The 12,005-nt window shown below is 36.0% G+C and overlaps 1 protein-coding gene across 1 annotated transcript; it reads left to right on the forward strand.

Moving 5' to 3' along the window:
- The first annotated feature begins 520 nt into the window (after positions 1-520).
- Positions 521-2,236, forward strand: LOC307143953 (uncharacterized protein). Its single transcript, XM_079845837.1, has 4 exons — positions 521-594; positions 866-1,150; positions 1,546-1,566; positions 1,786-2,236. Exons 1-4 carry the CDS (start codon positions 528-530, stop codon positions 1,980-1,982), a joined length of 570 nt encoding a protein of 189 aa, XP_079701963.1. The 5' UTR covers positions 521-527; the 3' UTR covers positions 1,983-2,236.
- Positions 2,237-12,005: the final 9,769 nt, after the last annotated feature.

A 12,005-nucleotide genomic window follows, 5' to 3' on the forward strand; every position in this document is an offset into this window, starting at 1 on the left:
GGCAGTGTAGAATAAAGGTCAAATATATGAAAAATAAGGCAATTTTTTTTAAAACGAAGCATGAACACATGTTACAGTGCAGCCCACAAATACAGTCAAGCCTTCAAAAGAATGTGTTTTACCACCCCTTTAAAATGTAAGGAGTAGAAAGTACAGATAATTGCTTGAAAATGTAAGGAGTAGAAGTAAAAAGTAGGCTGAAAAATAATTACTCCAGTAAAGTATAGATACCCAAAATTTCTACTTAAGTGAGGTAACGAAGTATTTGTACTTCGTTACTTGACACCTCTGAACACATATACACAAGCATGTCATCTCTGTGATTGAATAAATATGATTTACAGCAGTATCTTGTGATTGAATTCATTAGACAGTAATTTGCTTTGCCTGCACACGGTGACCTTAGTCCAGGGTCGTAACGGTGATCAACACACAGGACGTGTTCCTCCTTAATAAAGCTCTGAGCTCGACTGCAGTTTCTCGTCAGATCTTCATGTTTGTCATGTGTGTTTTGCAGAAGCACAGTCATGGGTGCTGATGTTGTGCTGCTGTTCGTTCTGGTGTGGACTTTCACAGCTGTCTGTCAAGATTTTGGTAAGAGAAAACATTATTCTTGAATTCGAAGAATTTACTTTCTCTAAAGATAATTCATCTTGAATTCACAGAGTCACATGCTAGATGAAGAGTTTCAGATGTAGAGTGTTTGGAAAATTATATATTTTTTAATGAAATTATTTTGGCATTTCTGTTTGGTGATGCTAATATCACAGAAGCAACACAACTTTACATTTAATTTCTTGACATGTAAAATTACAGTAATTCGTTTTCTCTTGATTGTATTAAACTGATATAAACTTTTTTTCAGATGTCATCAGTGTAATCTGTGAGGATGTGACTGGAACTGTGGGAGAAGAAGTAACTCTCACCTGCAGCGTCTCTCAGGAGTGCTCTGAAAGCTGCATTATATTTTATAGGTTTATTGAGAACTATAAAGTAATCTGTAGACAAGCGTTTCATGTGGACTCATGTGAACAGAGAAACAGCGCCACATGCAGCTTCACTCCAACTAAAGCAATGACAGAACAATTCACATTCTTAGTGCTAACACAGTGTGGAGGAAAATCATCAGAATTCACTGTGAGCATAACAGGTACTGTAGATAATACTGCTGATTATAATTCAATACGTTTACAACTGTACTTTTATTTTCCATCTACTAACAGTGATTTAAAATCTGTTCACTGTTCACAATGACAATTATTATGACTATTCTGGTAAGAAAGATAATACATTCTGTTATAATTATTCATTATTGAATATGAATAGGTTTCTAACAAACATGAGAAGCTGTTATATAGCAAAAAACAACAACTCGCTTCTGTTATATAAACATTACTGTATATAATCAATCAAGCAACACTTCAACTTTACTTTTGTAAAATGACAGAATTAGTGTAAGCTGTGCTGATGTTTATAATTCAGTGAATGTTTGCAACTCTTCACTTATTTTCTGTCTACTAACACTGATTTAAAATCTGTTCACAGGAGATGACTATGAAGATCCTGGTAAGATATTACATTATATTATAATTATTCATTATTGAGTATGAGTTCAGGTTACTTACAGAACTCAGAAACCTGTTATTTAGTTATTATGTTTATATTTATATAGATAATTGTGCAAATTCTAACGGTGTATTGTGAAGTCTGTGTTGTTTCAGCTCTTGAATGCATCTAAAGAGATTACGGAATATTCTGAATTTGATTATAAATCATATCCAACAGATCACAGATTTATGGCCCGTATCATCACTGGTGCTGTTGTAGGCGGTTTCATCGTCATCATCATCGTCGTCATAGCAATCGTTTGTGTAAAGAGGTTCAGACGCAACGACCCTTCTGGAGTCCAGATGAAATATGGAAGAGGTGCTTCTGCAGAACCAACAATAACGACAGTACATGTTCAGAATGAAACAAAATGAAAGCAGTGAGTTTTGTTAAATTTTTCATGTAAATATCCTGCAAGTGATATTTAAAATGACTATAAATGCAATGCAGATGAACTGTAAAACTCATAATGTGTCAGAAACAACGATGGATCAATAGATTGATCTGATCAATTATTCAGCCAATATTTCTCCATGTGGAGATGATCTGCATCAGATAATAATTCTGCCTTTGTGCTTCCAAAGACTTTAATAATGTTTGTTTTTATTTGAGCTGTTTTGATTGTCATATATCCACATTTCATACACTCTAACCCAAGTTGGGTTGAAAATGGACTAACCCAGCAATTGGGTTGTTTTAAGCAAACATTTAACCCAATCGCTGGGTTAGTCCATTTTCAACCCAACTTGGGTTATTTTTAACCCAGCATTTTTTGGAGTGTATGCCACTGCTTTTGCCTATTGTTTTTTAAGTTCACATTATAATTGTATTTATTAAATAAGTCTCATGTAACTCTCAAGGTTGTCTGAAGTCTCTTTTTAGAATTCTTTTATCAACTTTGATGTCTGTGAAGTTTAAACTATACCAGTGAAAAAATGTATAGCACAAAATGTTAATTATTAAGAGGGGTAAGAAGCCCCCTATTACAGGATGTATAAATTACTCTTGATATTCTTATTAATATATATATATATATATTATATATATATATATATATATATATATATATATATATATATATATATATATATATATATATATATATATATATATATATATATATATATATATTAAGTGCCATTAATGTAAAATACTATATCAACTATTGTATTACATTTTATTTTGACAATTTAGTTGAACAATAGAATATCCGATGACAGTAAAAGAGATTTATCTGAAAGGTAAAATTATTCTATGACTTGTATGAATATTTACATATTTAATTGGATATATTTTAATAGAAAATATGTCATAATAGAAATTTGAATGATTTCACTCAATTAACCGCTGAGTTGTATATAAAGAAAAGTACAAATTGTATGCAAAGTTGTATGTAAAAATTAAAAAAGTATTATGTCTAAACATAACAATACAAGTAACAACATGCCACTTTTTACTTCAAAATTTAAACTATAACTTTTACTCCACACATCCAAAAACACTGATGTGTCCATAAATCCCTCTTTAATAAACAGACACAAAAACATAATACAGTGTCATGGATGACTATTTTCCAGAGACACACAATCCTCAACTGTTTTGACCAACTAAATCACACAAATGTTGATTCAGATGAAATGACAAAATTAAAAATATCATAGCCATTCATTAAAAGTGCAGTGGTGATCTCTAACTGTTGAAATGCATTCTTCTGCCAGCAGAGGGCGAGCCCTGCTATGATAAAATCTTTGTCTTTGACCAATATGCTTAAAATATGACACTATATTTAACTATATGATACTATATTTTTAATTAAACAACACCTGAATGTACATAAACACATACAATTCTTTATTGAATGACTCTTGGTGGAGGATTGCTGCTTTTAAAAGCTTGTTATAATTGTAAATGAGGACAAAAACTGAAAGTGAAGGAAACACTAAGTTGTGTTGTACTCTTTATTTCTTTGACGTTTCTTTATTCTTTCACTTTGTTCCTGGTCTTTCATACAGTGTATGGATCGCTTGTAAAAAGTGTTCTCTTTATGATGGCATAGAATACAGAAATGAATAAATAATAAACTATAATGAAATGCACCAAACGTCCAATGCGAAGCTCCTGATTGTGTTTTAGTAAGTAATAAAACAACACAAGGTCAGTTAAATCAGATTTAGTTCATTTCTGACAGTTACTGATGCTTTACTTGATTTCCACGTGTGAAAGATGCAGCGTGTACATTTTATACCCAAACTGTTGTTCCCTTGTCTATTAAAACATATAATATATTAAAGCATCTTTGGTGTTTCCATGGTTTCAGAGGGATGATGTCATTGAAAGGCGACACATGGTCACGGTCTGTGTCCCGGTTAAAATGGCTTATTTCACTGGATTTAAACATTCTTGGAAACATTTGGGATAATGTGTGTTCTAGTGGTTTTTGGATATTTTAATCCACAAAAATCTAACATATTGTGCCTTTAAGTCAATTGATCACTTTTACAGTGGAGACCCACCCAGGGTACAACCGTGTCATAATCCATACTTGCTGCAAAGAAATGATACCAACTTCATTATAAAAGCATGTTTATTAGCTACAGGAAAATCATGGGAAGCACCGCTCGAGGCACAACAGTGGTGATGCAATCTATTACAAACCTGTTTGGATGAGACAGAGAATGACTTTCATCAGTGAATAATGGTTCCTCCATTGAAGTTAGTGCCTTACAAAGATGAAAAATCTCCCTAATATGTCTGTTCAGGTAAGCAATAGTAAAGGGAAACTACAACACCGCCTAGACTCTTTGGGTGGGAATCATGCGTGAGACTATTAGCCTATAGCATGGAGGAGTAGAGCCATTAAAGCTACACTATGTAACTTTTCCGTCCACTAGAGGTCGCCTGTTCAAAACAAAGGCGTAGTTTGATGACGCCACGTTTGAGCGCAGAATCTCGGGACATGTGGTCTTCACCTCACAGCCGGTGGGAAACAGTCAGGATAGGACTCGGGCAGAAATCATGTTCATGGATGCGATTATTAACATTACTGTAGTCTGAAGCAGAGCAGGACCGAGTGTTGTGGAGCTGAGCAAGGCCGCAGGAGCGATTGAAGAGCGGGACTGTTATTATGGCATCGTCGCCGGCGGGACTTTTATTATGACACGGTTGCCGGCGCCACTTCCTCTTTTCCAGTCATGAGTGAGGTAACGCAACTCTGTTTATCGTATTAGATATATCTGAGTGTGTTGAAAAGGAAGATATGACGTTCGCTCGGCGGCTGCTATGACACTTGTTCACAATGCAGTGAGAGTAAAGTGTTTCACTGAATAAAACCGGAGACCGAGGGTGACGCAGATATGACGCAATCGACAGGCGACTCACTCACACGCATAGCCCACACGTCCCGGTTCCTCGGTTAAAATAGCAATTTCTCACGATTTACAAATAGTTGGAAACATTTGGGATATTCTAAGCAGGGCTTAAAAACGGAAAAAAATATCAATCGGTTCACTTCGAGCAGAATCGATATTATAGTGTTTCCGTTTTTGCGTTCCTCATTAAACATTACTGTTCCGAAAACGGTTTGATAAGAAAAAATACCGGTTAATAACGTTATTTTAATTTAGCCTATACTTTAAACAAATATGTATAAATAGACTTATTTTTCACTCAATAATAATATAACGCATGGTAATTAAACTTGAATATGTATTTCATAACATTTTTAAAACCACAACAGAAATACATGCATTAATTACAAAGCATAAACAGTGGACCTGTTTTAATGGAGCGTTAGACAATCGAAAGTGGCCTAGCTCTTATGCCTAATTCTTTTCAGAAGAGTGATAACATTCTTTGTACATAACTTTTTTTCAACACGACTTGTTTTAAAAATTGCATGAATAAAGAATAAATAAACTGGATAACCATTGCTCTTTTAATGCACCGTCAACTGGTATTTTCAAAGCAAACACTGCGCAACACGTCCATTCATCACATAATCAAATTCAGTCAGCTAATAAAGCTTGATCATTTAATGCAATATAACATACCATTTAATACGAAGCATCAACCGTCTATATAGAAAACATTGAGCTGTATTGGCAATCTGAAAGACTATAGGAAAAATGTTTGATAGATGCTAGTAGCCTACTTGGATAGGCTTAAACGGAATCCATAAACTAGCCTAAATCAGTCTATTTGAGCTTAAAGTCCGTACTGCTTATTTAAACGTTTGAAAAGAATGTCCTCCAATACCTGCGCTTTCATTGTAGACCTCAGCGGGGAAAGAAATGTACTTGAGGCATGAAAATGCGCGCTCTACACTGATTTGCGTTACCGGTAGATTCATAGATGACTGGTGCGCGGGCATTTCACTCACGCTTGATCCATCAACGTCACATGCTGTACTACTCTATTCATGATTGGTCACTGCCAAATAAAAATATTAAATGAACGATAAAATAACGTTATTAACCGGTTAATGGTCATTTCAAATTAACGTTTCTGTTCAGAACGATTCAAATTGATTTTGATTTCGTTTTCGTTTCTGTTCCTCTTAAAATTTTGTTCGTTTCCGGTTTTCGTTTTCGTTCCTTGAACCGGTTCAGAGCCCTGATTCTAAGTACTCAACTGAACAAAATATATAACACTGGCCTAGTGGTTTCTGGATATTTTACTGCAAAAATCCTACATAGTTCACCTTTAAGTCCAGTAGCCTGTAGTTATTAAAAGTCCCTGACATATTCAGAACTGCCAACTTTTCAAAAAAAACTTAAGAGTGAGATTTGGTGGGGCCAACCAAAATTTTGCCGCGTACAAAGCAAAAATTGCAACAACAAAAAATAAAATAAATAATAATATTATAATAATAGCTACATATACATATATATATATACTGTATACACTCACCTAAAGGATTATTAGGAACACCATACCCACATTTCCTATTTGTAGAGGAGATGAGTGGTACCCGGTGGGGTCTTCTGCTGTTGTAGTCCATCCGCCTCAAGGTTGTGCGTGTTGTGGCTTCACAAATGCTTTGCTGCATACCTCGGTTGTAACGAGTGGTTATTTCAGTCAAAGTTGCTCTTCTATCAGCTTGAATCAGTCGGCCCATTCTCCTCTGACCTCTAGCATCAACAAGGCATTTTCGCCCACAGGACTGCCGCATACTGGATGTTTTTCCCTTTTCACACCATTCTTTGTAAACCCTAGAAACAGAGCCGGCTCTCCCTATAAGCGAACTAAGCGGCTGCTTAGGGCCCCGCCGCCACTAGGGGGCCCCCTAACTACAGATTGCACTCGCCAGCGTCGCCGCAGTTTATCACGCAAGACGCTCAATTCGCGTCATTCGCACCGCGCGAAAAGCGCCCTCCGCGCCGCGGGACCTCTAGACGCGCGTCAACGCGCCTTTCCATTGACTTAACATTGAAATCAAATCACTCGCGCCAGACACTCTATTTGCGTTTGGTGTGAACGCAGCATAACGTTAGCTGTCCGTCGATTATGCTGAATCAACATTGCTTGCGCTCAGTGTTGCCACAGTTACCTTGAAAAAGTAACTTAGTTACTTTACAGATTACTTGATTTTAAAAGTAACTAAGTTACTTTACAGATTACTTGATTTTAAAAGTAACTAAGTTAGATTACAAGTTACTTTATTAGTTACATTCATCAGTTGCCGACAACACCTCTGCAGCCTCAACATAAAAATGACAACCGTTTTTGCCAACACTTTATTGGAAGTGCATTTTTAATAGTAACGTCAACAATGTATCTCCTGAAATTGTATCTCCAAAAAAAATATTTTGACTAATTTTATAAAATCTAAACATGTTAATGAAAAGGTACAAATTACTTTGTGTTCTTATTAAATACATTAATGAAAAACAATTTATATTTAATATTTTAATTTATATTTATATTTATATATGAATGTAAATAATTATATGGCCTACACAAATAATATAAAATTACAAGATTTATAGTTTATTGTAAACCTGATGTGCAGCTCTGTAAAGGTACAACAATTATATGATCGATACGTGAGAACAATATATTTTTTAATAATCTTTAAGTGCACAAAACTATGAAAATATATGAAACGCTTCAAAATCGCTTATGCGCATCCCGGGTGCAGAATGATGCGCTTAAAGCAACATGGAATCAGAGTGTGCAGTGCAGCGCTAGTGCACATTGAAAAGTTCACGGCATAAAGAGAAGATGAGCGTTGAGCCCACAAATCCTAGTCTACTATGTAGCCTATATCGGTCCAAACATTCACTGATGATTTGTTTCTTCAGTTTTTAATTCCGGTTGTTGTGCGTGTGATGCTAATTAATAGTCCTTGTGTTGTCACCTGGGTAGCTCGAGCACAACATCTTTCAGAAACCGCTAGATAAACTTCAGCAAGATAAATTATTTTATCAACATATCAAGTATTATAACGGGAATATCATATGGAGTGAGCTTTACCGTGCAGCTGCTGACTGTAACCGAACGCGACGCGCAGTTTTGCTGAACGGAGAATGATTGACAGCTACAGCGGAGGAAAGACATTATGGAATGGCTTTAGATGACTTTGTAGGCTACTAGCAAATCATAATATGCGAATAATGATTGCTGAAGGATAATGTGACAATATATATTTCTGATGATTATTTAATTATCACGACATGCCTAATCTGAGCAAGTGACTGCCTGTCTTGAGTTTTGTCGACAGACGGAGGAAGAAATTTGACGGAGGTGACCGCCTCGTAATTCTCCTCTATGCAGGAAAACCCCTGCTGAGACTAAACAAGAAAGCATAAATATATATTTTTAGTAAGGAAAATGACGAAAATAGTAACGCACAGGGACTTGGATAAGTTACTTTAATCTGATTACTGGTTTGGAAATAGTAACGCGTTAGATTACTCGTTACTGGAAAAAAGTAGTCAGATTAGAGTAACGCGTTACTAAGTAACGCGTTACTGGCATCACTGCTTGCGCTATGGTCCAGCCGTCGGCCCCAGCTCTGGGCTACAGACCGCGTAGAGACAGACCCACCTCCTATGAATGTATTTTCTTTTTAACAGTTAACGTTACATGACCTACACTAGTTCTGGGAAAGAAAAAAACGAAAAATCTTTGTCTCAATAGACGCTTATTACAATAAAAAAATAGTTTAAGAACATTCGAGAGAAAGAAAGTAATAGGAAGAGAAAGAGCAATCATTTGACAGTCAAAATCAAAATGAAGTTTAAAATAAAGCGGTTAAATACAAGCTTTTTCTTATGGTCTTAATTGAATAGGCAATTAAAGATTATTAAAGGGTTAGTTCACCCAAAAATGAAAATTCTGTCATTAATTACTCACCCTCATGTCGTTGGACACCCGTAAGACCTCCGTTCATATTCGGAACACAAATGAAGATATTTTAGTTGAAAGCTGATGCTGAGAAAGGCTTCACACAGGCCTCCATTGGCATTCAGTACATTGACACTTCCAAGATCCATGAAAGGCACTTAAAACGTCGTTACAAAGTCTATCTCACCACAGTGGCTCTACAATAATCATACAATGCGACGACAATAGTTTTTGTGCGGAAAAAAAAATCAAAATAACACCTTTATCCAACTTGTTCTTGTCTTCCGTGTGCGCCTCCACGACGCATGCGCGAGAATATGACGCAGATCCGGCGTTCGGACATATGACCCAGAAGCGATTTGTTTACGAGCAGAGGAAGACGCGCGTGTCTAAGCTGTTGGATTCTACATTGATCGTGCTTTAGGTCTCGGCGTAGTGCTCAAAATGGGGCTTAAGTGTGTATTTAATCGATTCCCGAACACCGGCGCTACGTCATATTCTCGCGCATGCGTCGTGGAGGCGCACACGGAAGACAAGAACAAGTTGGATAAAGGTGTTATTTTGATTTTTTTTTGCGCACAAAAACTATTGTCGTCGCATTGTATGATTATTGTAGAGCCACTGTGGTGAGATAGACTTTGTAACGACGTTTTAAGTGCCTTTCATGGATCTTGGAAGTGTCAATGTACTGAATGCCAATGGAGGCCTGTGTGAAGCCTTTCTCAGCATCAGCTTTCAACTAAAATATCTTCATTTGTGTTCCGAATATGAACGGAGGTCTTACGGGTGTCCAACGACATGAGGGTGAGTAATTAATGACAGAATTTTCATTTTTGGGTGAACTAACCCTTTAATAAATATTAATCTATATACTATTATGAAATATTTTATATAGGCTATTGTTAAGCTAAATCGCCCAGACCATTTAAACCTAAAGAAAACACAGTGTCCTCTCTGAAACATTATTGAATGATGATCGATACAAGACACCTAAAAGCAAAATGGATTTGTGGTAAATTTTAGTAAAGAACACTGTAAAAAAAAGCAGGTCCCCAATTGAAAATTTTCTAGTGAGCGATCACATCTACATTTTTCAGTTGGCCAAATTGAATTAATGTGAATTGATGCATTTTAATTCAATAAAATTTCAAGAAATTAAATTTGGCCAACTGAAAATTTTAGATGTGATCGCTCACTAGAAAATTTTCAATTGGGCACCTGATTTTTTTTTTACAGTGAATGTATTACTGTATGTAATCATAAAAGGTAAAAAATATCTCACTCCATGCTGTGAAGGTTTAAAATATGAACAGTATGTAAGAGTTAATCAACCAATAATTAGATAATATAATTTAACATTGGGTTTCTTTTAATTTACCCTTAACATAATTGTAAAAAAACTAAATGTCACTTTCTCAGGAGGAGCCATTCTTAAATATTTTGGTGGTCGTGGAGAAACATTTCAGGAGGCTGACACAAGTAAATATTTCCCACTGCCTTTCTTTTGAATAGTTTTGTGCGCAACTTCAACAGCTAATTTTCCTCTTGCCAATAAAAAATTTAGTTTTATAATCATAATTCACTATGTTGTCTAATTGTACTTTAATATTAATTTAAAATTAATGTGTTTTATCTACTCTGCATACTGTATTTAATATTAATTATATTATAATCTCAACAGCTGGAGGAGGCGAGCCGCATACCACTATGGCTAATGTTGTAAGTTAGCTATATATTGTTAATGCTAAATTATTAATATTTATTTGTTTACAACAAATTGACCTTAAATTTGCAAATCTATAATCTTTACTTTTACTGTTTCAGTGAGTGTACTTTAATAAGCAGTAAAATAATTGTAGGCAATCATGTTCAAAGATATACAGATGAAATATGTAAGTGTTAGATTGTATACAGTTGCTGGTTTGCAGTGCAATATTCCATTATTCACTGCAAGGCAGGGCCCCAAAATTATCCTGCTTAGGGCCCCCAGATTTACAGAGCCGGCCCTGCCTAGAAATGTTTGTGTGTGAAAATCCCAGTAACTGAGCAGATTGTGAAATACTCAGACCGGCCCGTCTGGCACCAACAACCATGCCACGCTCAAAATTGCTTAAATCACCTTTCTTTCCCATTCTGACATTCAGTTTGGAGTTCAGGAGATTGTCTTGACCAGGATCACACCCCTAAATGCATTGAAGCAACTGCCATGTGATTGGTTGATTAGATAATTGCACTAATGAGAAATTGAACAGGTGTTCCTAATAATCCTTTAGCTGAGTGTATATTATATGGGATGCATTTGTATGTGTTTTTTTTATATGTCAATATATGGAATTGTTCCAATTTCTAATTCATATATGTTTTACTTTATATGAGCATATATTGCATATATTGATATTTCATATATGCACATATATTACATTTCAGTATGGGATTGCATTAATGTTCCTGTACAACAGCGCACTCGAGCCGAGGGGCTGCATGGTATCATTTGTGTTGCGATATTTAGTGGTTTCTAAACTTGTGTGTTTGCTTCTACTTTAATATTGCTTCTTTTCATGATAGCGTGCTACAAACCAACCATTGTGCTGAGGATATTTACCCTTACAGTTTCTAGATAAACCTATCAGCTAAATCTGCCGCATCAAAATCCCCTCATATGGAGGGTTGCTTTCATTCTTATCGGCTGTGGTCTTCATTTGACGTCTAACATGCCGCTATGGGGAAAAAACAAACACAAGGACACCTGTGGACATATTCAAGGTGACTTGCTGAATATTTCACGATTGAGTGCCTTTTTGGGGCCAACTTGCGACCATAGTTAACGAACAACGCTTTCGGGAAACGCTCCACTTCGCTCATTACAGGCTTGTTCTCATCAGAACCGGTCAGAACCCAAAACGGAATGTAGCTTTAGGTCGCGCAACACCGTATTTGCGCATTTATCTTGAACCTCCTCACCGAAAGCATAACTAATCAATCAACATGATCGGCTCAACGTGTAGATCTATAGATAAACTCATCTTTCAGGCATTTGACTGACCGGGGGT

Source organism: Gobio gobio (genome assembly GCF_949357685.1).
Source record: "Gobio gobio genome assembly, chromosome: 20".
Lineage (NCBI taxonomy): Eukaryota > Metazoa > Chordata > Actinopteri > Cypriniformes > Gobionidae > Gobio > Gobio gobio.

What these genes read in the sequence shown, in the direction of transcription:
- LOC307143953 (XM_079845837.1), top strand. Translation starts at nt 528, where the DNA reads ATGGGTGCTGATGTTGTGCTGCTGTTCGTTCTGGTGTGGACTTTCACA. An exon ending in ATTCACTGTGAGCATAACAG is followed by an intron (nt 1,151 to 1,545) that starts GTACTGTAGATA and finishes ATCTGTTCACAG; the next exon opens with GAGATGACTATGAAGATCCT. An exon ending in AGATGACTATGAAGATCCTG is followed by an intron (nt 1,567 to 1,785) that starts GTAAGATATTAC and finishes CATATCCAACAG; the next exon opens with ATCACAGATTTATGGCCCGT.